The sequence below is a fragment of the Tachysurus vachellii genome, chromosome 17 (genome assembly GCF_030014155.1).
Source record: "Tachysurus vachellii isolate PV-2020 chromosome 17, HZAU_Pvac_v1, whole genome shotgun sequence".
Classification (NCBI taxonomy): Eukaryota; Metazoa; Chordata; class Actinopteri; order Siluriformes; family Bagridae; genus Tachysurus; species Tachysurus vachellii.
This window is the reverse complement of record NC_083476.1, coordinates 20,772,387-20,797,234: the sequence shown is the minus strand read 5'-3', so window position 1 is coordinate 20,797,234 and position 24,848 is coordinate 20,772,387. Positions and strand designations below refer to the sequence as shown.

At 42.5% G+C, this 24,848-nt stretch overlaps 1 protein-coding gene across 2 annotated transcripts; it reads left to right on the top strand.

Annotated features, from left to right (window-relative positions):
• The first annotated feature begins 567 nt into the window (after nucleotides 1-567).
• nsd1b (nuclear receptor binding SET domain protein 1b) lies at nucleotides 568-24,540 on the top strand. Of its 2 annotated transcripts, XM_060891302.1 has the most exons (25): nucleotides 568-819; nucleotides 941-1,111; nucleotides 2,482-3,160; nucleotides 4,550-4,697; nucleotides 5,708-5,847; nucleotides 6,012-7,890; nucleotides 7,972-8,084; nucleotides 8,192-8,474; nucleotides 10,198-10,292; nucleotides 10,406-10,451; nucleotides 12,213-12,385; nucleotides 12,611-12,703; nucleotides 13,957-14,080; nucleotides 14,168-14,368; nucleotides 14,838-15,017; nucleotides 15,109-15,265; nucleotides 15,375-15,580; nucleotides 18,349-18,461; nucleotides 18,538-18,807; nucleotides 18,887-19,003; nucleotides 19,091-19,232; nucleotides 19,325-19,431; nucleotides 20,376-20,577; nucleotides 21,813-21,995; nucleotides 23,340-24,540. In XM_060891302.1, exons 3-25 carry the CDS (start codon nucleotides 2,777-2,779, stop codon nucleotides 23,420-23,422), a joined length of 5,439 nt encoding a protein of 1,812 aa, XP_060747285.1. In that variant the 5' UTR covers nucleotides 568-819; nucleotides 941-1,111; nucleotides 2,482-2,776; the 3' UTR covers nucleotides 23,423-24,540. The 2 variants fall into 2 exon arrangements, with proteins under 2 accessions (XP_060747285.1, XP_060747284.1); XM_060891301.1 differs by having other exon boundaries at nucleotides 21,813-24,540.
• Nucleotides 24,541-24,848: the final 308 nt, after the last annotated feature.

Here is a 24,848-nt window from a genome sequence, read left to right as displayed (position 1 = left end):
ACAAACATGCAGGCGACAAGATGATTAGAGTCGGGCAGGGTTTATTATAGGGTGCGCTCTGCCTTTACGCACACACTCTCTCTCTCTCTCTCTCTCACACACACACACACACACACACACACACTGCTATATGTATCTGGATTAAAAACCATTAACAACTCATATGAATCTGTAACTCTTAAGAAATGTCATCGATTGACAAAATGGCCTCTTCGACCTTTGATGCTCTAAAACGCATTTGACGCAAACAATCCCCTGCTTCCCAAAGCAGCTTGACCAACTTCTCCACTGTCTCGTCTATATCGTTCTCTGCCATTTGAGATTTTAACACTTTGTGGCCTGTTTTCGGCAGCAGACTCCATTTTGAAGCTCCTGCCCCGGACTCGGTCCCGAGTAAACAACGACCGAGTCGCGAACTTATGTCCCACCGGTGCTTCATGTTTCCTGTTTATTAGACTTTGATCCACGTTTCCATCCTGAAAACCGTGTTGCTGGAGCTGTGTAAAGCCCACATATGTCTAATTGATGACGTGACTTCAAAGCACTTTTAAAGGTGTATGCCAGTCAAGCGTTGGTGTGTGTGTGTATATGTGTGTGTGTGAAGAATAAGAATATGATTAAGAATAGAAGCAGGTGTGTTTTTAGGAAGTGTTAAAGTAACAAATGTAGCGCAGGGCAGCGAGGCTGGGGAGCTCGACGGATTGGCTGTTCACACACACTCACACTCACACACACACACACACACAGGCAGGGGCTCGAGACACAACCGGGGGCAGGTCGACACGCCGAGGAAACCATCACCGTTTCAATGAAGAAAAAGTAAGGTCCACCGGTAACGTGTTTGTGAATCACGGCGCAGAGGAACGTGTTTATCTCACCGTGTGTGTGTGTGTGTGTGTGTCATGGACGTCTTTTGCTCTGTGTCTTTGGTTTTGTTTAGAAAGGGGCCGCTAGCCTCACTGTCAAGAATATGTGCTGAGGTTTTCTCGGCCTAGTGCTGCTGCTGCTGCTGGGATTTGCTGAGCTGCTCTCACATATTGGGGAAAAAGGCCGATTTGACCGCAAAAGCGCAGGTATTTTGGTGCCCACGACCGCGAGCGCAAAGTGAATGGTAAGTTTTCGGGTGCATTTACTTAACAACACGGTTTATTATAACGGAATGATTCGCAGGTTGACCACTGTGTGTGTGTGTGTGTGTGCGTGCGTGCGTGTGTGTGAGCCAAAGGGATATAAAGGGTATTAGGATAAACGTCTGTAAGTGATGAGCCTCGCGCGAGCTACCTGCCCTGTATGATTTCCAAAAAACGCGCGCGCGCGTGGACTCCTGCACCGCCGTCGTGCCACATCGTAACTGCGTTTAACTTCTTCACTTCCTCTGAAAGATGACAGGCTCACAGTCGTCACTGGAGTGTGTCATACATGTGCGCCTCGGAGCATGCAAGGGCGTCTACACACACACACACACACACACCAGAAATCTAATTGCACGTTCATTCAATCTTTCAGCAACGTCCAGGTTGTGTATTCATACACACTTTAGTCAATTCATACTAATTAACTAAAGTGCACGTTCAGCAATGACACTGGCATGGCTGTGTGTAAAGGATGTTTTACATTTTTACAGATGTTGCATTTGTATTCTGTAACTTTGCAATCTAACAGCTACAGGTCGATCCTGAGCTCAGGTTACTGCCCTTATGGTTTCCTCTGGGTTCTCTGGTCTCCTCAAACCATCCAACACACGATGGGTGGCATGGTCACACTAATGCTACATCCAGTTCTCTGAATATAAAAAAACATAGAAAGTGTCTCCTTAACTCGGAAGTCATTGGGGTGGTCTTCACCGACCAGAGTGCAGCGTGCAGTGTCATCAAATCAACATGGCTGTTCATTGCATTTCAGTAAACAAAAACGGATTTAATATTAAATGAGTCCCACAGCATGTGGTAGTAGCTCAGGAAGATATTCACCACTCATTACAGTTAGCTTGCTAGCCCAACGCTAACAAGAAAAATATGAATGTGGCCATTTTTTCCCTCTGAATTTGTACTAATCAAGTCACAGTCTGAGTTCCAAGTTAGAACTTCTGATGTAACTTGAATGCAGAATAGATTACTGGTAGGTGTGATTAAGTGTGTGTACGTGTGTGTGATTGTGCAGTGTACTGGTGTTAAAGCTTTGTGACTTAAAGTGTACAGTAAGTACACACCGTGCTTTAAAACCCCCAAAAACTGTACAGCTCAACACCAATGAACACCTATGACATGTAGTAAATTATGACAAAAATTATAAATTATATCTATGACGTAGTAAATTATGACAAAAATTATAAATGATAACTATGACATGTAGTAAATTGATAACTATGACATATGCCTATATGGTAGGGATATCTTATAAAGTGCTGATTAATGTATATAACTAGCTAACAACCATCATCTATTTGACAAATGTTTATTGAATGAATTGTCTCATTGCCAGTTGTCTCTGAGGCAGGTAGCTGATTCAGACCTTCGGATCTTCAGCAGTCCTCCAGAAAAGACGAAACCCCTCAGTGTCATCTCATGGAAACCAACGTCACCCATCTTAGTCAAGGTGCCTGGCATCGAGCCCAGCCCTCAAGTTTCACTTTCACTAAGGACAACTGATTCTCTTAACGTTCCTTGATCGGCCTCCAGACCATCAGTAAGAACATTCCAGATCTGCTTTTCACATCCACAGGAATGAGTTGACTCCATGGTGCATTGAGATTTCTGAGTCATCTCTGTTACAAAACATGAACACAGCTTTGCCTGACACTAGAACTGACAATAACGTTTGCATGTCTCCTCCCAGTCCAGCCTTCAGTCTCGATTCTTCAAGTCCGTTTGCAAATGGCTTACACTTTGAGTCCATTTTGTTTGAGGACGAGGAGGAAGACGACGACACAGGCCCAAGGTCGATGCCCGAAAAGCCGCGTAGCAGCCTTATAAACGATATTGCTACGACTACAAATCCGAGGGAAAAATCCAACAATCCCAATCGACACTATAGCGGATCTAAAGGCAAAGAAAGGACGAAGGCCTGTATGTCAGCGAAGCAAGATGAAAACCATGAGGAAGAGTCAGGTGGTGACTGCGATCCAGTTCCTCTGGAGGGTATCCGTGATGACATTAAGTCGGCAAGTCGTTCTCTCTTTAACCTTCTGCTTTTATTGTCAAAAGTCTACACTCGTTAAAGAGAAATTCCACTCTGATGAGATTTACCAACCGTGATGAAGAACAGTCAGATGCAGGATTGCTAACAGAATGAGTTTTGAAGCCAGAGTTATAAATAGGTTTTACCCTATTGCCCCAGTATTAATTTCAATTCATTTCAATTCAAGTTTATTAGTATGGCGCTTTTTACGATTGATGTTGTCTCAAAGCGGCTTTAAGGAACATAAACATAGAACTAAAGGTTAATATAAAGAATAAAATAAAGATTAATAGAACACAAAATTCAAGATTAATATTATTATTAAAAATGTACTAGTTAAAATGAACTGCACCTTGAAGCATGTCTTGTATTCAGATATTTGTGATTTGTAATTCTGGTATTAATTTGTTGATGGTCAGCGCTATTGAATTTATTATCATTACAATTGCTTTCGATTAGAGAAAAATCTCTCAGGCTTTTAATCCGCTCTCACCGAAGTCATGAGAAATCCAAGGATAAAAATGAGTAGGGGGGGCACGGTGGCTTAGTGGTTAGCACGTTCGCCTCACACCTCCAGGGTAGGGGTTCGATTCCCGCCTCCGCCTTGTGTGTGTGGAGTTTGCATGTTCTCCCCGTACCTCCCCCCGTACCTCGGGGGTTTCCTCTGGGTACTCCGGTTTCCTCCCCCGGTCCAAAGACATGCATGGCAGGTTGATTGGCATCTCTGGAAAATTGTCCGTAGTGTGTGGTTGTGTGAGTGAATGAGAGTGTGTGTGTGCCCTACAATGGGTTGGCACTCCGTCCAGGGTGTATCCTGCCTTGATGCCCGATGACGCCTGAGATAGGCACAGGCTCCCCGTGACCCGAGGTAGTTCGGATAAGCGGTGGAAGATGAATGAATGAATGAATGAAAATGAGTAGACGGCACGTGGCTTGGATAGATAGCAATCTGTGAGATGACTAGCATGATGGTGCTGACGGTGCAATTAGCATGAAAGTTGAGGGTACAGATATGCAGGTAAGAAACGCTGCATCAGTTACTTGAGGTAAAATTTAACCTCTGATATTGAGAACACAGCTTTCTTTGAATTCCCTGTATTTTAATTTGCTACTTAATGAAATCAAGTTGATTAGAGTCACACGAGTTTCCATTAAGAGAACTCGTTCATGGTCCGAGTCAGATGACCAAGAATCCGATTATTATATAACGATATAAAAGAATCCGATTATTATTATAACGATTAATATAATATATATATAAACCCTTTATAACTAAGCGAAGTATTTTTTGATAAAGATTGATATCTGTTACTCTACAGACTGGTAGATGTTTGTTTTTTGTATGCTTTGTTCATTTGAAACAATTTTCTAGAATCAGATAAACAACTCAAAGTCAAAAGCTCTTCCATCGCTAAAGTACCTAGAAGGTGAAGTTATATGGGCGAAGTTTAACCGGAGGCCGTGGTGGCCGTGTCGTGTCACCGCTGATCCTGCGTTGGAAACGTATCACAGAATAAAAGGTATGCTCATTTCTGTCAAAGAAAAAAAAAAAAAGCTTTCATTCGGGTAATGAATGATTTGGATCTCAAGCATCATCTATTATGTGGCTGTAGATGAAGTTTCCTGGAGTTTTCTGCTTTTTAGTTGTTTTACTGGCTGCGTCTCACTCATTATATCAGTTCACTACTCGGGGCACTGATCAGGGAGTCTGCCATTTAAGGTCTCTCTCTCTCTCTCTCTCTCTCTCTCTCTCTCTCTCTCTCTTTCTATCTATTTATCTCTCTCTCTCACTCTCTCTATCTATTTCTCTCTCTCTCTTTGTCTCTATCTATCTATCTATCTATCTATCTATCTATCTATCTATCTATCTATCTATCTATCTATCTCTCTCTCTCTTTGTCTCTATCTATCTATCTATCTATCTATCTATCTATCTATCTATCTATCTATCTATCTATCTATCTATCTATCTATCGCCCTCTCTCTCTCTCTCTCTCTCTATCTATTTATCCCTCTCTCTCTCTCTCTTTCTCTCTCTCAATCCTTGAAATGCACTGGAACGTTGGCTTCATTTAAACATTCCGCGATGCACCACAAAAACCAGGGAACATCCATGCCAAGTATGCTCCCTTACAGGAAATGATGTCATACTTAAAATAAAAAACGAATAATTTAATGTTCAAACAACTTTATCTACAAATGTAAGTAGCTTGTTATTGCTTGTTATCGCTACAGTAGCTCTCAAATCATTACTGATGTACGTCATCGATTTTTCGCTTTATTTGACATACATATTTAATTATTTCAAATAAAGTCTACATCTAACCTAGTATCCTACTTGAAGTGCCATGACAGAAACATGCGGGGTTTTTTATTCCTGTGAGAACTCATATGCCGGAACCTTGTGTACATGTACGATACACTGATTCACAACCCAGTGAGCTGATTGAGACGCAGCCCTTAGGCTTAAGAAAAAAAGAATTACTTGACCGAAACCTTAAGGGTTTTGTCCTGTGCTGTGGTTTGTCAGAGGCGAGCGATAATCCCTGTCGTGAGTATTACATCAAGAAGTTTGGGGAACCTGAGGAACTGGCCTGGGTCTCGGAGAAAGCCATGCATATATTTATTGGTGGATATCAGTTCCACAATCTGCCTGGTCCGAAGAGAGGGGTAAGGCCACGGTGAAAATTCGTCTAAAATATCATTTGTTTTAATCGTCTTTTTCTATCGTTTTTAACATCTAACTGTAATAATCCATTAATCTCCTGCCAAATCAAACTTAATGAATCACTATTTCACTTTATATGTTATGTAATTTTGTATTTCTGTCATAGGTTCCCAAGCGGTTTCTAGACTCTTGGAGTTGTAGTGTTGCTGAGGCTGAGGCATATTTCCTGGATAAGTCCAGGATGCCTGTCATAACATCGGAGTTCACAGAACAGAGCTCAGCTGATGAAAAAACCAAAGGTCAAGATGACAAGGTGTCTAACGCTATATTGTGTCTGGGAATTCCTGGAAACAAAGCAAATGGGAAGATTTCACATAAAGATAAAAACATCGCCCTTATGAAGTCAAAATGCAAAAAGAAGCAAAGGAAGTCGTCAGCAGCGCTTTTTACCAAGTATGACAAGTTCGTCTGTGAAAAGACCGAGGTGGATAGTCCTTATTCTGACATCGACTCTGTGCCGCAAATCCGACGATGTCTCAAAGGCAACGGCCGACCTTTGCTGACCTGCTCTACCGATCGACCTGTAAGCAGCCAAAACGATAAAGAAACAAAGAAAAATATTGAGGTCCAGGGTGGTCTGTGGTTCAGTAAAGTGGGCAAAGGACAAACCAGTGGGGTATTTAGTCGTTCGGGAATTAAATCTGTTAATTGCTCCTTTGGTAAGGTATCATGTAAGATCAAAATCCCTGAGTCGGCAAGTGCGAAGTCCAGAGACAACCAAGTCACAGGATCTGAACACCAGTCTGTAGAAGCCAAGAAAGTTCTTGACAAGAAAGTCTCGTGTCTTCCAGCTAGCAGTCGATTGATGACTAGAGCACTAAAAGCGCTGCAAGATGCTCAGCTCCAGCAGCCATCTAGCCAAGAACTCCAACCAACTCTGCCAAGTAGCGAAACCGACAACGACGTCTGTGTTTCAAGACTCGGGTCCGACGAAAAGACCAAAGCAAAATCGAGCCACCAGAAAATTTCAGCCGACTTAAAAGCACATGTAAAATTGAACGCCACGTCCAAGGCGTCTGTAGATCCATCTGATTTGGAAGACAAGGAAGTGGCTGTCAAATCAGAGGACGAATCTTGTTTGATATCATCTGAGCCGGTTGGTTTTAACGCCTCAAACCTGAAACAGGAGAATCAGGTATCTGACGTGGCGATGTTTTCCGCGGCGTCCCCGTTTTGTGTGAATATACAAGACGGCGAAGACATGAAAGAAATAACCTTTAAGTCGCTGGAAACGGAAAAAAATGGAAAGTCGACTCTATTCCGTCCAGACGCAAATTATAAATACAGCACGTTCCTGATGATGTTAAAGGATATACACGACAGTCGAGAAAAAGATGGCCAACCCTTGGTCATGGAACCTTTACCTCCAAAAAAGCTCATTAAAGAGGAGCCGCCCATGGTTTCAGAAAAAGACCTAAATAGTCGTTTCCGTCATGTTAAAGACAATAATGAGCGCTGCACGTTGCCACGTCTTAAGAAGTATGGACCAAGCAAAACTTCTGGTCCAAAGTCCAAGCAAAACAAAGCGAATGCAAAATATGGTGCTGAGACGGTAGATGGTTGTGTTGTTCAACCGTGCAAGAGCAATTCTAAAAAACCTAGCAAAAAAAGTCAACCTGCCATAAAGAAAAGTCATAATAACGTCTATTTACCTTCCGAGGCATCGCCAGACCACAGCGTGTGTGGCAGGAAGTCGGAGATTGCACAGACCCCGAGGTGCAAATTCCTCAACCAGGATTCTGAGAAAAGATTTTTCGGCAGTGTACCTAAAAAACGCTGGCAGAAGTTTGAACAGGACAGAGAAAAGGTGTCGCATTCAGAAATCAAAAGTGATCCAGGACCGGGACAAACGCTGCCAAGGCTTGCGGAGCCGGAGCTCGGTACCGAAAAGACAAATTTGCCGTCTTCCTCATCAGCAACAGAGACATCTTTAAACACAGCGAAAGTATCCCCGAATACCTGTGAGGTTTCTAATTTCCCCACAGGTAAGACGAGCGCTAGACGACATGTGATTAGGTGCTAACGGTTGTGTGTGTTTCTCATGACTCTGAGTTTGTCTTTGCCAGAGAGCAAACGTATCAGAAAGCCTAGCAAAAGACTAATAGAATGGACAGAAGAATACGATCATATATTTGCCACTAAGAAGAAAGCGAAAAAGCAACCGGAATCCTTGCAGAAGGTAGTTCTGGGGTACATGTGTTGTTTTGTTTTTTTTTGTTGTTGTTTTTTTTTTGTTAGTTTTTTTAACGTTCTTTCATACACCAAATATCAATTGTTTTTTCCCAGGTCATAAAAAACAGTTCTGTTAATATCACTGAGAAATCCTTAGCCACACAGCAACATCCAGGAGCAATACCGTGCGTGCCGAACCCCTTACCCTTACCGGAAATCCAGACTCCTCCACCTGAAGAGAGGTCTAAGACTCCGCCCATGATCGAAAATACTCCATGTGAAGAAAGTCAGGTTACGTCTGTAGACACTCTAACTCCGCCTCCAGAAACAGAATCTTCCCTGTATGGAGAAAATTGCTTTAAGGACCAGCTTATGGTTCAGAATTGTTCCACCACTGGTAAGTCTAAAATTTATCAAATTTAAATAAATTTCTATCCAATTGTTTGGTCCTCGGGGGGCACGGTGGCCTCACACCTCCAGGGTTGGGGGTTCGATTCCCGCCTCCGCCTTGTGTGTGTGGAGTTTGCATGTTCTCCCCGTGCCTCAGGGGTTTCCTCCGGGTACTCCGGTTTCCTCCCCCGGTCCAAAGACATGCATGGTAGGTTGATTGGCATCTCTGGAAAATTGTCCGTAGTGTGTGAGTGTGTGAGCGAATGAGAGTGTGTGTGTGTGCCCTGCGATGGGTTGGCACTAAGTCCAGGGTGTATCCTGCCTTGATGCCCGATGACGCCTGAGATAGGCACAGGCTCCCCGTGACCCGAGGTAGTTCGGATAAGCGGTAGAAGATGAATGAATGAATGAATGAATGAATGTTTGGTCCTCTGACAAATTTATGGCAAGGAAGGCACTACTGTATATGACCAAAAGTTTATGGACACCTTGTCTTTGTTTCATATAAAGCTCCAATCTTCTCTGAAGGCTTTCCACTAGATGTTAGAGTGTACAGATTCTGTGGATTTGTGTTCATTTATCTACAAGATCATTAATAAGATCAGATGCTGATGTTGAGGGATGTTGAGAAGATTCCAGTTTCAGTTCGTCCTTAAGGTGTTCATTGGGGTTGAGTCAGAGTCAGGGCTCTGTGTAGGACACTCGATTTCTTCCACTTTCTCCAGCCTTGACTTCCACACCATGTCTTCTTGGAGCTCAGGTGCTTTGAGCACAGGGGCATTGTCATTTATTCTGGAACAGATTTGCGCTTCTTATGGAATCTCAGTAACGGAAAATTGTAACGCAACAATGGCACTTTATACGATTGCTAGCTTCAAACTTTGTGACAGAACCCCATGTGGCTGTGATGGTCAGGTGTCTGCAAACTGTAAACCATATAGCTTGTATATTGTAGAGTGTAGTATGGATCCGATGCAATCACTGTCAGTCATTTTACCTTTTAGAACTGAAGAGTAGGTCCAGGGCAAATCTCTTTCAGAACTAGCAGAGCTTCATTGCTGGGAACCTACTCAACTCCCTGCTGCATCTTTTCAAAGATTTGAGGAAGTAGATTCAAGATGCAGAGCATTTAACCACTTTTGTGCCATTCACATCCTCTTTAAAATAAAATCTTGCGAATCTCAGTGAATCTAAACCTCAGAATCAAGCAAGATCAGGGCGTTCTTCTCACCCACAGTAGAGAAGAGTATCAGAATGGCGAGCGATTGTTATTCTGAGTAAAGAACTACTTCAGGACTTGAATGTTACTCTTGCTGGATATTATTGTAAAGTACATCATCAGGACGTGTTACAAACCCTTGTGATGACTTTGGAGACGTGACTATTATCAGTTAGGAAATGCTTGATGATCCAGAGCGACAGAAAGTTTCAGTTCTCTGGCTGGAGAACCATCACCATCTGTACGTCTAGGTCACTCAGGTTGAGGAACAAAGTGGAAGTAGTAGTAGGATCCTTTTAATAGGTTGTCCACAAAAAGGTTCCAGCTGGAACCTGTACATATTACCTGTACATATTAGTACAGGTAGCTAGGAATCTTGGAAGGAAAGGAAATGAAAAAAAAAAAAGCGTAATCGCATTAAGGTGTTTATTTTGTCGTTGCTGGTTGAAGCGATTTAATTTTTTAATTTTGTAGTTATAAATATGTCAAAACACTGTTTGGTGTTATTTAGGTGATGGCGGCTGTTTAAGCACAAAAAGGCAAAGAAAACCCACCAAGAAAATTCTAGAGAGTTCAATCGAACCAATTCCGATACCTAAAAAGAAGGTTTGTGCGATTTTGATGATTTTATAACATTGGATTATTCTGGATTTTTCTGATATTTTTCTTTGAGTCTGGAGACTAATCAATCTGATTAATCTAATCTAATTGTCTGCTAGGTGAAATCCCAGAGGAGCAGTTCATCAGGGCATGCAGCTCATTCAGGTTGGTCAGTCGGCAATGTTTTTAAATTCAGATTCATTATTTTTAGGGGTCCAAGCACCAAAGTTGTGTAGAGACCCTATCATTATTCTACCTTTTCTTCTTCTTCTTCTTCTTCTTCTTCTGGCTAGGGTGTCTATGGCAGTCCATAGATCTATCCAGAAAAAAGAGGAGCCTTTAAGGAAAATTCCAACCAAATTTGGTCTAAGTGCTGCCAAAGTTTTTTGCACCACCATCTGGTTAAATTTGGGTCTAATTTGGTGGAATATTAACGGCCATATTTTTTGCATAGTGTGTCCAAAATGTAAAAGGCAGACATCCCTGGAGTCTCTGGGTGGGGTCGAGTTGATCGCACTCTATTCTTTCAATCCAATTTTCGTCATTCTTGAAGTGAACAGTTTTTTGTTACTCTTCTCATAAATTTTGTCCAATCAAGCCATCCTTAAAAATATTTTGGTTTGTAGTAACAGTAAAAAAAAAGGGTCGGTAGGTAGGTCTATTTTTTTTTCAAGTTTCAATGTAAAAAAAAAGTGCAATTTTGGTGACAGAAGAAAGTCTTAAAGTATCTGATATTTACTGTACTTAAGTATCAAAAGTCATTTTCTGATATTTAATGTACTGAAGTATTTGAAGTAAAAGTAAGAAGTAAAATTTCAGTGATTTTCGGTCAGCATAAGAGTCACTTCATCCGGTAGGAAGAATCTTCAATGTACAGAAGCATTTCTTGCAAATACGGCCACGGGTGTATAATGTTATCTTCTTCACCCTGTTCACCACTATCGTCGGGCTGGTCGCTCTTTGCGGGGTTTCATGCGGCTCTTACGTTCATATTGAAGTTTGTATTCGTGTCTTGTTATTGTGCGTGTTCGCTTCGCTTGAGTTCAATACGGTAATTTCGTCAAACACGCATGTGAGTGGGATAAAATTACCTCAAAGTTTCCCAGTAGGAGCAAGAACATTTGAGTAAACAATTTGTGTCAAGTCCGCTTTCAAAATGGCAGGGAAAAAAAGGTGATGTTCATGTGTGCCCATGTGTATGATGTGGCTCTTTGCGGTAACACAGTAAAAAATGTGGCTCTTGGTCTCTGACTGGTTGGCCACCCCTGGTCTACGATAACGGGAGGTTCTCCAGTAGGTGCTTCCATTACGGGTTCAGTTGTGCTTCCGCCTCCTTTTGGCAACATTACACTGAAATAGAGCGTGCAGAGCTGCGTAATGTAATCTAGGAGCAGTGATTCGCCAAACCTCCCTTATTGCAGTCGCACAGATTTCTTCTGATTTTATTTTGTAGTAACGAGTAATGAAGACAAATTTGTTTGAACGGTGACCGCGAACATTTTGTTTACTGCAGCCGCAGCCATCGTTACCAAGCACGAACCGTCGACTCTTGACAGCGAATGAGAGGACGAGACGAAGCGAACGCACAGGCCGTAGTTTGATCCGGTAACCGACAGCGTAAACATAGATGACGTCACGGGTTTTTATTTAAAAGAAAGAACGTAGCCTTCGTTTGTATGTAGGCCTGAGAACGCAAATTTAACATTTAACGCAAATTTACAACCGGCAAGTCGGTCGGACTTAAAGGATGGCCTCATCACTAAATTTGTCACAAAAGACATCAAAACTATTTTGAATATTCCAAATGGTTTGTCTGTGATAGATGAATGAATCTGAGATGAATTAATGAAAACCACCAAACACAAGCATGGGTTTCATTAGAACTTTGTATCTTTTGTTTAATTGTTATTTTTTCCCCAAATGTAGGCTTAGGACAATCGAAAAGTAAGAGCAAACAGCCTGCTGTATTCACTCCTGAAGAGAGTGTCCCGGTTTCAGAGAGTACAGAAAGGGAGGCAGATATCACTCCTACGAACCCTGACGCACTTAACCCTGAGACGGCCAAATACAAGGACAGCAAATACGCTCCAGTGTCTGAGGTCAGTCCACGTCTCCGTGTGTTTAAAAGCCCGTCTTGTGAAGTATCTGGGAAATGATATTATGGCTGTGTTTACTAGTCTAATGCAAGGCCGGATCAAGGCCGGATCGATCCTGCAAGGATCGTAATGTTTCTGAGCAGGTTCACTTTCCTATTGATAACAGTGAATTCATTAAACGCTGCTCTATTGTACCACATACTAAAATATTTTCTGTGTCTTATTCAGATATTTGGCCCCAATGATGACTGTCCTGAGATGAAAAGTGAATCTGCAGTGGAGAAAGGGAATGGGGTTGTACTGAAAGACAGTATTTGTCAGGTCAGTATTTCTTTTTAGATAGATTGTGAACAAAGATCACATCAGTAATAGCAACAAAACAAAATGAAGCTCCAAGGCTGTGACACGTGACTTGTGTTTTAATCTACACTTCTGCTACTCTCTAGCAAACGCTAGGATTGTTCACCATACAATCTTCCAGCGTACAGTGTAGCAGCTCGTGTTGCCAGGTTTCAGCAAAATGCATACCTGTACAAATAAAAAAACAACACACAAACAGAACATTTCCGTACATTATATACACAGTATCCGTGCCTTTGTGCCTTTGTTCATGGAGATTTATTGGATATAATTTAAATAATTTAATTATTATATTACATATACAAGAGCAGGGGGGCACGGTGGCTTAGTGGTTAGCACATTTGCCTCACACCTCCAGGGTTGGGGGTTCGATTCCCGCCTCCACCTTGTGTGTGGAGTTTGCATGTTCTCCCTGTGCCTTGGGGGTTTCCTCCAGGTACTCCGGTTTCCTCCCCCGGTCCAAAGACATGCATGGTAGGTCGGTTGGCATCTCTGGAAAATTGTCCGTAGTGTGTGATTGCGTGAGTGAATGAGAGTGTGTGTGTGCCCTGCGATGGGTTGGCACTCCGTCCAGGGTGTATCCTGCCTTGATGCCCGATGACGCCTGACGCCACAGGCTCCCCATGACCCGAGATAGTTCGGAAAAGCGGTAGAAGATGAATGAATGAATATACAAGAGCTAACTTTGTGGTTTCGGAAACTATCTAAACTACCCCAATATGGTGTAAAAAAAAAAACGACCTTTGCGCCTGTCTAATATTCTGCTTCTCCTCATGCAGTAAAAATGTTCAGAGCGCTAGCATAGGGCAGCGTGATTAACGCCCCAGTCGGACCTTTAATAACGTGTGTTGCAGTTCCTGTTTTTGACCACTGGGTGCAATAAAAAAGTCACTGGAGCTAAATGAGAGCAGGTCAATGGAATATACTTGAATATAATTGAATCTAGAATCTATAGAGTTGTGATCAAGGACTTTATGAAGACCAAGTTTGAATATATTTGAAAACATAAAAATATTTTTATTTTATTGTCTTGTCCCTGTCTTTGTCAGTCAATTCATTTGCCATAATAATGGTTCAGTCGCTCCAGGATTTAATGAGTTTTGTGACTGCAGCAAAACTTTAAAAGAAGAATCCTGTGCTTGCAGTTTCACCGATTCTAATAAAAAAAACACACAAAATATCGTCGCAAACTTCACACGTGTGTGTTTGTGTAGGTTTGTGAGAAACAGGGAGAGCTGCTGCTGTGTGAAGGTCAGTGCTGCAGCACGTTCCACCCTCGATGCGTCGGCCTGACAGAGCCTCAGCGCGCCAAGTTTCTGTGTCAGCAGTGCACTTCTGGTGGGTGTCAACAACAATCTAACAGACACCTCGAACACCTAGAGTGCTGACTTATCACTCGTTATCTCTTGTGTGTCTGTATTCCAGGTGTCCACGAATGCTTTATGTGTAAGAAGCCGGGAGACGACGTGAGGCGCTGCATGGTCAGCGCCTGCGGGAAGTTCTACCACGGAGAGTGCGTAGCCAGCCATGCCCTCACGGTGCCTTTAAACCGAGGCTTCCGCTGCTCACTCCATGCTTGTCTCACCTGCTTCATCACCAACCCGAACAACCCGTCTGTTTTTAAAGGTCCTCTTCTTTCAGTCATGCAAATGAACATCAGGAACACCAGCAACTTCAGTAGCTAGTTATTAGTTCAAATAATTATGGAGGTCAAGTTATTAGTTCAGATAATTATGCTTTATCAATTTAATATAGATTTCCTGATGACTTCTAACAACTAATATCAAGTAATGTTTTACTTACAATCAGAATTTTAATCAAATAAAAATTTTAATGAAAAATAATTTCATATTGAATTGATCTAAAACATATTAACACAATGTCTGTACAATTCATAAATAACTAAATAAATACATAAATAAGAGTAGAGAAATACTGTTATTAAGTAAGTAAGCACATAAAAAGTGAATAAGCACTAAGTAAGTTATTAAAGGGTTTAAGACTAACACTTTTAATAGTAGTAATAATTATATTAACAAGTAACAATAATAATAGTTCTTTATATTACACTTGTACTAATGACTCTTCTGCACAGGTCGACTGATCCACTGCGTTAGATGCCCCGTTGCGTACCACGCTAGCGATTACTGCATCCCTGCCGGCAGCATCGTCTTGTCCGCTAACAGCATCGTCTGTCCCAACCACTTCACGCCAAGGAAGGGCTGCCGTAATCACGAACACGTCAACGTCAGCTGGTGCTTCGTTTGCTCGGAAGGTGAGTGGCCGTGGCTTTAACCGCATCTGCGTCACACTTTGGTAAGGAAGCTGCCGATAACAGCCTTCTGTCTGTGATCTCTGTAACTTAGGAGGCAGCTTGCTCTGCTGTGAGTCCTGTCCGGCGGCTTTTCACCGCGAGTGTCTGCACATCGACATGCCTGAAGGGAGCTGGTTCTGCAACGACTGCCGCGCGGGGAAGAAACCGCACTACAAAGAAGTGGTGTGGGTAAAAGTGGGTCGATACAGGTCAGCACCAGCTCCAACAAAACTCCACAATCTTCCAAATACGTTACGTATTCAGTATTTTTCTTCTCTGAATTAATAATGAAATGCGGTTTGCTCTGTGCTCGGTCAGATGGTGGCCTGCTGAAGTTAGCAACCCAAAGGACATTCCAGAAAACATCCTGCGAATGAAGCACGACGTCGGAGAGTTTCCGGTCCATTTTTTTGGTTCCAACGACTACCTGTGGACCTACCAGGCTCGGGTCTTTCCCTACATGGAAGGCGATGCCAACAGTAAAGATAAAATGGGAAAAGGAGTGGACTCCACTTACAGGAAAGGTATTATTATTATTATTACGTTGTTAATACATGAAGTCGATTCACAAATTTAAAATCATTCATATAGGTTTCTTACACAGCTTACAGAAAGTATCTGTACTGATTAAAACTCCTTCTTGATTTGATCCAGACCACTTTTATTCTTTTGATTCTTTTTTGGTGGAGTAGCAGCAGAACAATGTACTTAAAGGACAATATGTCAATATCTTGTCTTGAAATAAGTCACAGAAAGTTTCATTCTGATAAATCTAAATAAAAAGTTGCAAATGTTAACTTTAGGCATGTGGTTAGCATTCCTGCCTCTTCTTATGACTTGTGATAGCCATACCAACGTTTCCTCTAGGGCAGAGGTCACTAACAGGCGGACCGCGGTCCGGGTCCGGACCCAGAAGCTGTCCAATCCGGACCCGGACCTACAGCCAAAACAAAAGGTTATGATTTAAAACTTGACAGGGCGCTTCTATTTTAACCGGCGCAGCTTTTGCAGTCTTTACGGTAAAGGTAGTGGAAACGCACAGACCAATTGCATGCGAGTTAAACCATCCCACGTGACACCACTCAGCCAATCAAATCTGTGCATTCCTGAAGTAAACACTGCGACTCAACAGTGCGAGACAGATGAGAGAGAATTAGAGTAAAGTTACACATGAAAGAAAGATAGCGATACATGTAGATAACAAAGGGAGAGAAACAGACGAGTGAGACGGAGAAAGGGAGAGAAACAGACGAGTGAGACGGAGAAAGGGAGAATAAAGAAGAAATGGTGCTCTCCAAAAAAAGAAAAGTGGACAGCGAAAACATTTAATAGAGAATGGACAGATTCATTTATGTTCACACTTCACACTAAACCAGTGTGTCTCATATGTTCAGAAACTGTGGCACTTATTAAAAGTGACAATGTGAAACGCCATAATGAGACAAAACATAAAGGTTTTGAACAAACACATCCACTCAAATCTGAAGACAGCGTCCCTGAGACAGCTTTCCCAGGTCTGAGGGAAGTCGCCCTATACATCCTGACCATGTTTGGCTCTACATACAACTGAGAGGCAGCTTTCTCTACAATGAACATAATCCAAACTAAATATGGTTCCAGGGTCACTAATGAGCACCTCCACATGTGTATGAGAACGGCCCTGACTCCATTCAAGCCCAGGTTTAACCCTAACCCAAGCCCAGGTTTAACCCTAACCCAAGCCCAGGTTTAACCCTAACCCAAGCCCAGGTTTAACCCTAACCCTAACCCAAGCCCAGGTTTAACCCTAACCCAAGCCCAGGTTTAACCCTAACCCAAGCCCAGGTTTAACCCTAACCCTAACCCAAGCCCAGGTTTAACCCTAACCCAAGCCAAGCCAAGCTAGAGCGCAGTTCTCTCACTCAGATATAAAAGGGAAAGTTAAGCACTTTATTTAAACATACACAATTTTCACATTTTATTTATTTTCTCTTATTTTGAGATGTAGCCCTACTTTTATTTATTTAACGAGAGAACGTTATACATATCTACAATCATACATGTGTTCAGTTCTATGTTACGTGACAATAAATATTGTCAAAAAGGTTTTTGAATTGTACTGAATTTATTTGATTTGACAGTCAGGTATTGATTGCTTGCAGATGTTGATACAACTACTAGGCTACTTAAATATATATCACACTAACTAGTTAGACATTATGATCTTCCGGACCTTCGCTTCAAGAAATTTTCTCTTACTGGACCTCTTTCAATTTTAGTTGAATACCTCTGCTCTAGGGTTTTTTCTTGTCGGTCCGGGTTCCAGAAAGAATTTATTTTTCCGGAGAAATCTGAAACTTACCGGTCATATTTCAATAAGAGACTTAGACACAAACATAGGTTGATGAAAGAAGGCCAGTGACCTAAAACTTTAAATCAAAAGGAACAAATCATTTAGTCCGCTCAATTGACAGTTTCATATTTAAAGGTGGGGTCTCCGTTGTTTGAGAAATGCTTCAGAAATCTGCGTTGGGCCACCAAACAAAACAAAAACAAAACTAACGTGTAGCCAATGAGCGGAAAGGGGCGTGTCAAAGAAGGATGAAAACAAAGAAAGAAAGCGAAGAAAGGCTTACGATAAGGCAAGAAGTAGGACCCGTGTTAATATAGGATCAGCTTTCCAGTGCTGCAGAGAACTGAAGGTCTTCCGTGTGAAACGGAGCTAAACCTTTCACGCTACAACACACAGTACTACAAAAACACATTTGTATTACCATAGTATTACTCATTGTTTTCATTTATTGATAAAAATATACCCTCGGCCAGCTGCCCCAGCAGGTTCCGCCATAATAGTTGTCTGGGTTATAATTGGGTTATACTTGTCTGGTGTATGTGTGGGGCGGAGCTATCAAAACAGGGGTGGGACCCATTTGGGTTAGGGGCGTGTTTGTTTTGGTGATTTTAAATGTCAACATTGGCTTTCAAACAATGGAGGCCCCACCTTTAATCCATGTGAATTTTGCCTTCCACTCGGGTTTAAAGTGGGCTTTCACCTTCTTTGCAGCCGGACCCTTTGGAGTTTCTGGAGTATGGCGGACTTTTTCCTCAGGTCACGGTGTCAGGGGCATCGCTAGGCTTACTGCTCTCTCTGAAGAAAAACTTTGGTTGCATTGTTTCACCATAGCTAGCTTTGTGCTGCAAAGTGTTCCCAAGTTATTCACTCCCGGCGTTCCCAGGATGGTCTCGGAATCCACTGCAATCCTTACAACTAGATTTTGCCCTTGGTGTAATTTAGATTTTTTGTTTTTTCCAGCTTTGGATGAGGCTGCGGAACGATTCCGAGAACTGCAGGCAGAAAAGGAACTCCGGCAGCTCCAGGAGGACAGGAGAAACGACAAGAAGCCTCCTCCTTACAAACACATTAAGGTACAGTGTCATTATTACAATGTCACACATACAGAGCAGTAGCACTTCATTGCAGACTCTGTAACCTACCCAACAGGTGAACCGACCGATCGGCAAAGTGCAGATCATTACGGCCGACCTGTCCGAGATTCCACGCTGCAACTGCAAAGCAACAGACGAGAACCCCTGTGGCATGGACTCGGAGTGCATCAACCGCATGCTGCTCTACGAATGCCATCCTCAGGTCTGCCCAGCGGGGGAAAAGTGCCAGAACCAGTGCTTCACCAAGCGCCAGTACTCGCAGGTGGAAATCTTCAGGACGTTGTCTCGAGGCTGGGGCCTGCGCTGTGGTCACGACATCAAGAAGGTAACCATAGAAACAAATGCAAGCTTCAGTTCCTTCCGGCACACTTTCAGTCAAAGTCTAACCCTCTGTTTGGCTTTAGGGCGCATTCGTAAGCGAGTACGTTGGCGAGGTGATTGACGAGGAGGAATGCCGGGCTCGGATCAAGCAGGCACAGGAGAACGACGTCGGGAATTTCTATTTACTCACACTAGACAAGGTGACATGTCTTAGTAAAGCTGTATCCATATGTTTAGAAAAAAAAAGAGCTGCACTCTCACTCTCATTTCAAATATCATCCTGCTAGGACCGTATCATCGATGCTGGACCTAAAGGAAACCAGGCCAGATTCATGAACCATAGCTGCCAGCCGAACTGTGAGACTCAGAAATGGACCGTTAACGGAGACACCCGGGTCGGACTTTTTGCACTGGTGGACATCGCTGCTGGTAAGACACGTGGAGACGTTTGTGATATAACATTTAATAAACTACAAAACGTTGTCCTTATCAATGCTTGATCTAATGTTATATCCCTAAAGGCAAAGAGCTGACGTTCAACTACAACCTGGAGTGTCTGGGCAACGGGAAGACTGTGTGTAAATGCGGTGCACCCAACTGCAGTGGCTTTCTAGGTGTAAGACCAAAGGTATAAAAAAAGTCTTTTTAACCGTTTTAGACATTCAGACAGCAGTAGATACAATACTAGACCGTTTACTACTGACCCTGAGTTCAGTTTAACACGGACGTCGGAAGATTTCAGCTAATGCTAAAGCTATGCTAAGATTTATGCTAATGCATGTTTACAGTGATAAGAGTTCGTTAAAGCTGCCCTGCCACACGTATTTCATTACTTTTGTGGTAATGTCTGAAGTTTACCATGGACTCTAACATTTTTTTGTGGAAAAAATGCCTTGGTTACCTTGTTTCAAGCCATTCTAGTGTGGTATAGAAAGCCTGCAGGAAGACTCAGCTCGATTTGCGCCAGTTCTCATGAATATTCAAATGAGCTATGCTGCTTGGCTCCGATTGGCTAACCGCTAGGATATGAGAGCATGACTATTCATTCACCCAGCGCAATAAGTAGCCTAGGCTAGAGGAAATTTGTTTACAATCACCTTGAATTGCGGCAGAACGGCTTCTTCACAAGCCCGTTGACGTTCAGCCATCCTTGCTGAATAGGTAACTCACTGAGCTACACGAAATCTGGGGGCGCGGTCTCAAGTGGGAGAGCTCATGAATAGTAATGAGCTCGATCATTACTACGTCACACTGACCAGCTTTTCCAACTGACCTGATTTCTCCCCTTGTTTCTTTTAAGTGGCTAGAACTGACCGGTGAGGTAGCAGTTCGTGTTCACATTCACGACACAACACAAACACATATGGACCTAACACATATCAAAAAATCCAAGTAAAAACGGTTTTGTGTGGAAGGGAACCTTTAACATTAAAAGAAACACTGTTTTCTACTCTCGTTTCATTTGAGGTCACGTGTCTGAGAACAAGTTCTCAAAAGGAATTTAGTTCTTCAACCTGTTACCAGATTTATGATTGTTGTTCTGATCGTTATCGTGATTATTCGTCTTCTCAGAATAATCCTCCCTCAGACGACAAGGGCCGTAAGATAAAGAGGAAAGCTCACGTCAAGCGCAAGTCGCAGCAAGGACTGACCAAGGAGCGAGAGGACGAGTGTTTCAGCTGCGGAGACGGCGGACAGATGGTCTCATGTAAGAGACCCGGGTGTCCGAAGGTCTATCACGCAGACTGTCTCAACCTGACCAAGAGACCTGCAGGTCAGTGAGCTGAATTCATACAGAGTGGCTTTCGGGTGTCCGTGGTCTTATTAAATTCTACACACAAAAAAAAAATTTACAAGAAAAACTTCAAATAAATCGAAACTACGTAGAATGATTGACAGGTGCAACAGTTGGCAAAGTTGAAGCCCCGCCCACATCCACTCCAGACCACCCCAACCCTCGATATCTCACAGAAACCTTTTTCAGGATCAGTGTAGGTTCGATTAAGCTAACACTAGTATGTAGTTAATATTCAATCATTCATCTTCTACCGCTTATCCGAACTACCTCGGGTCACGGGGATCTCAGGCGTCATCGGGCATCAAGGCAGGATACACCCTGGACGGAGTGCCAACCCATTGCAGGGCACACACACACTCTCATTCACTCACGCAATCACACACTACAGACAATTTTCCAGAGATGACAATCAACCTACCATGCATGTCTTTGGACCGGGGGAGGAAACCGGAGTACCTGGAGGAAACCCCCGAGGCACGGGGAGAACATGCAAACTCCACACACACAAGGCGGAGACGGGAATCGAACCCCCAACCCTGGAGGTGTGAGGCGAACATGCTAACCACTAAGCCACTGAGCCCCGGTAGTTAATATTATTTCTCTTTATTTATTAATGACTCCACTTTAACTTTTCCTCCACAAATAGTTTTATTAAAAAAAGAAGATAAAGCTGATTTTGTTTTTTTTTTTTGTCCTTAAGAGATACGTTTATAACAAAGTGTAAAACTAACTAGTTATTAATAATACGTATAGATGTGTTATGATAATGTTATTTTAATTTATTCTATCAGAATAGTGATTAATGTTCTTTGCTCTCTCAATGCTCTCAGTGCAGTTTCAAACAAACATTTCGGTCATCTTTTGGTTTAAAGTATTTGCCAAGCAACTTGTTTCAGGGCCTGGATTCATAACAAACAGAAATGTAGTGTGGATTTGAGTTTGCAATAGAGGTCACGCGAATGCTATTCATATAAAACATTGTTGCATCGTCGTCTCTTCCGGAGTCGAGGCAAAAACTCAAATTAACAGCTTCACACCTACTTCATGCACTGATTCAATATTTATTAGAACGAGCAGGTGTTTTTATCACGGTGGCCACAGAGTGGACGTGTATATATCCGAAAAGATGTATTGGGTGTTTTGCAGTTTTGTTTTGCGTGTATGAAATTGTAGAACAAATCTATAACAATGTGGTTGTTGTGTGTGTGTAGGACGTTGGGAGTGTCCTTGGCACCAGTGTGACCTTTGTGGTCAGGAGGCCGCCTCGTTCTGCGAGATGTGCCCCAGTTCCTACTGCGTGGAGCATCGTGACGGGATGCTCTTCATCTCCAAGCTGGACGGCCGTCTGTCCTGCAGCGAACACGACCCGTGCGGACCAGAGCCTCTAGAACCCGGTGAGATCCGCGAATACATCCCAGAACACGCTAACGCCTACCCGGTGAAGCCTGTACCGCTTTATCAAACCCCGGCATGTCAAAGCGGTCCTTCTGCTCAACCCTTCAACAGTTTACTGATTTCCTCCAGCCCTCCTTCCAGTCCTTCACTTGCAGTCGCTTTTAGCAGTGCGTATTCACCCATATCCTCCTGTGGGGAGGAAGAAGACTCGGCACACCAGGATGAGGACACAGAAGTTGACGGTGCGAGAATCATTATACAGGACGCAGAAGAAGGCACCCAGTCAGAAACCCAGTATAAACAAGGTCTGAAAGTTACGCTGAGCGTATAAAATTCTACAGACCTAAAAACAACTGATCACGACTGATTTCTCCTTCACTACAGAACCGCAGGACACGACCAGTCGTAGCGGCAAAAATTCAAAAAAAATGGGTGGAATTCGACGATGCTTACCAGGAAAAGGATAATCAAACCCGACGGATTTAGTCTTTCTTTTTTTTTAATTCTTAGATTGTACATTTTGACCTTTGCACAATTTTTGCAGTTTGCTTTTAGACGTGCAAAGCATGAACCCACGAAACTTTGACAAACTCTTTACTTTAAAACACGCTTTGTTTGGAAGACATTTGGGACATAAGTCAACATCTGAAGTACAAATTCACTTTTGTTTCTCGTGAAAAAGTTTTTGCACTCACCACTTTTTTATCTTGTCAGTATGAGTCCTGGTTGGCCAGCAGAGAGCCAAAAATAAACCCAAATTCCTGTTTTTATGCCTAAATTAGGGCACGATCGCTGACCAGAAACCGATCGAAGACGTAGTCTGCACTTACCACTTTACAAACCACTTTTTAAAGAGATTCAGATATTTAAAATACCTGCCCCTTCCACAGAAAAGACATTTGTTATGTATTTATTAACCCTCTAAGATAAATCGAACAACAAAAGGCGCCAACGCTGGATTAGCCAAGTGAGATATTCTCTTACAGTGTGCATCCTCTGTTTGACTTATAGACGTAATGCCTTATTAATATGTTCTCGTCCCGAACGGATCGTCGGCATGATTAAAGCGCTAATTTTTTAACACTATTTAACACTAACACTACTTAATTACATGACATAATTAGGTCTAGTGTCTGAATCTCTTCTGCAGTATTGTATTGTTATTGTGGTCTCATAACCACCAGCCCTGCGTTTCAGCCGAGGCAGCAGTTTTGCACTCCAGAGAAGTCTCTTATTTCGGAAAACGTTCAAGGAAAAGTATTTGAATTGCATCTGAATTGTAATATCCACTCAATGACCACTTTATTAGGAACACCACACTAATATTTCTGCTTTGCTTTCAGAACAAGGTGCTGGAAACTTTCCTTTGATATTTTGCTCCATGGACATCGTCCATGATTTATCAGCTGCACGTCCATGCTGCTAATCTCTTGTTCTACCATGTGACCGAGGAGGACATTGAAGTACCCTGAACTCATTGAGATTTTCGTCCACGACAAGGCGTATCGTCATGCCAGAAGCGTAGACCTCAAGACCGATCGGAGGCCGTAAAGGAACGCACATGGTCAACAACAAAACGTTCTTGGTAACAAGGCCATACATTCTTGTTAACATTCCCCACACCATTACACTACCACCACCAGCATGAACCGGTGACACAACAACTGTCCAGATTTCTGGCACCAACAAGAACACTATCAAAGTCACGGCGATCATGTGAACATTAACCCGAGCGCTTAACCTCTATCTGGAGGATCCAATGGCAACTTAATTCTGCTGCTACATTCTTGTCTGGATGATTAAGCAGAGATACATGTGTTCCTAATAAAGTGATCAGTAAGAGTATATTGGTAAATATTTATATTATAAGCACCGTACAAACAGAAAGGCGTCGATAGCGTGGTGATCTTATGGTGAAGATATGGAGGATTAGATACATAGGATTCATCACTTGACTTGTTTTCACGATGTCATTCGTTTTCATCGGTTCATTTTTTTCGGTTCTGTGGTCAAACGCACACAAGGGGCTTGGATTCAACGTCCCACCGCTGAAACGTTTTAGGAGAACCCGTATTTATGCACTCGTGCTTCTGTAGTTTTACACTGGAGGCTAATGGGCCACCAGCGAGCACTGCGCATACTGATAATGTTAAAAAAAATATAATCTAAAAAATAACAAGGTAGCGACTGCATCCTGCAATCATAGATCAATATAGATAGCTACAAGCAGCAATTTAGGGGGCCAAGCACTCTTTGGCTCTATCTATCTTTAATGATGGAGGAAGGCCACACTCCAAAGGAGATCTACAAGATTTAAACACAAAAAACATCGAAAGATTTTGACCTCACTTCCTGTTTTCACAGTCCTTTCGTGTTGCGGATTATTTCAATTCTTGTATCTTAATTTTGGATCATGCTGCTAAATGTCTGTCAAGTTTGTTGTCAATACGTAAAAGTCTCATGATGAGTTTGTAGAAGAGGCAAAAAAAAAAAAATTATTTACTCCTTGTAGGTAATTAAATCTTAATTAAAACTAAAAGTCAATTCTCTGTATGATCTTTAGTGCTTGGCCCTCTAATATGCTCAAAACGATTCATTTCCATGCCTTCTGTCACTTATTTCTTTCTTTCACGAGTAGAAAACTAGCGTCGACCATTTTGAACTGTTAATCAAGATTTATTCTGTTGTTTCGTTACATTTTTGATGCATAAGCTGCAGTTTTACTCAATTCCTGTCAACTGCTCGGCCCAGTCCACGGTCCAGGTGGTTAGCATTAGCTTCAGCGTTAGCTTGTTTGAACACCAAACGTGACCAAATGACTCTAAAGTAAGGTGACGGTTTTGCACCACCTG

Coding starts and splice junctions, on each gene's coding strand:
- nsd1b (XM_060891301.1), top strand. CDS start 2,777: ATGAACACAGCTTTGCCTGACACTAGAACTGACAATAACGTTTGCATG. Junction 7,891..7,971: donor GGTTTCTAATTTCCCCACAG/GTAAGACGAGCG, acceptor TGTCTTTGCCAG/AGAGCAAACGTATCAGAAAG. Junction 19,432..20,375: donor TTCTAGGTGTAAGACCAAAG/GTATAAAAAAAG, acceptor TCGTCTTCTCAG/AATAATCCTCCCTCAGACGA.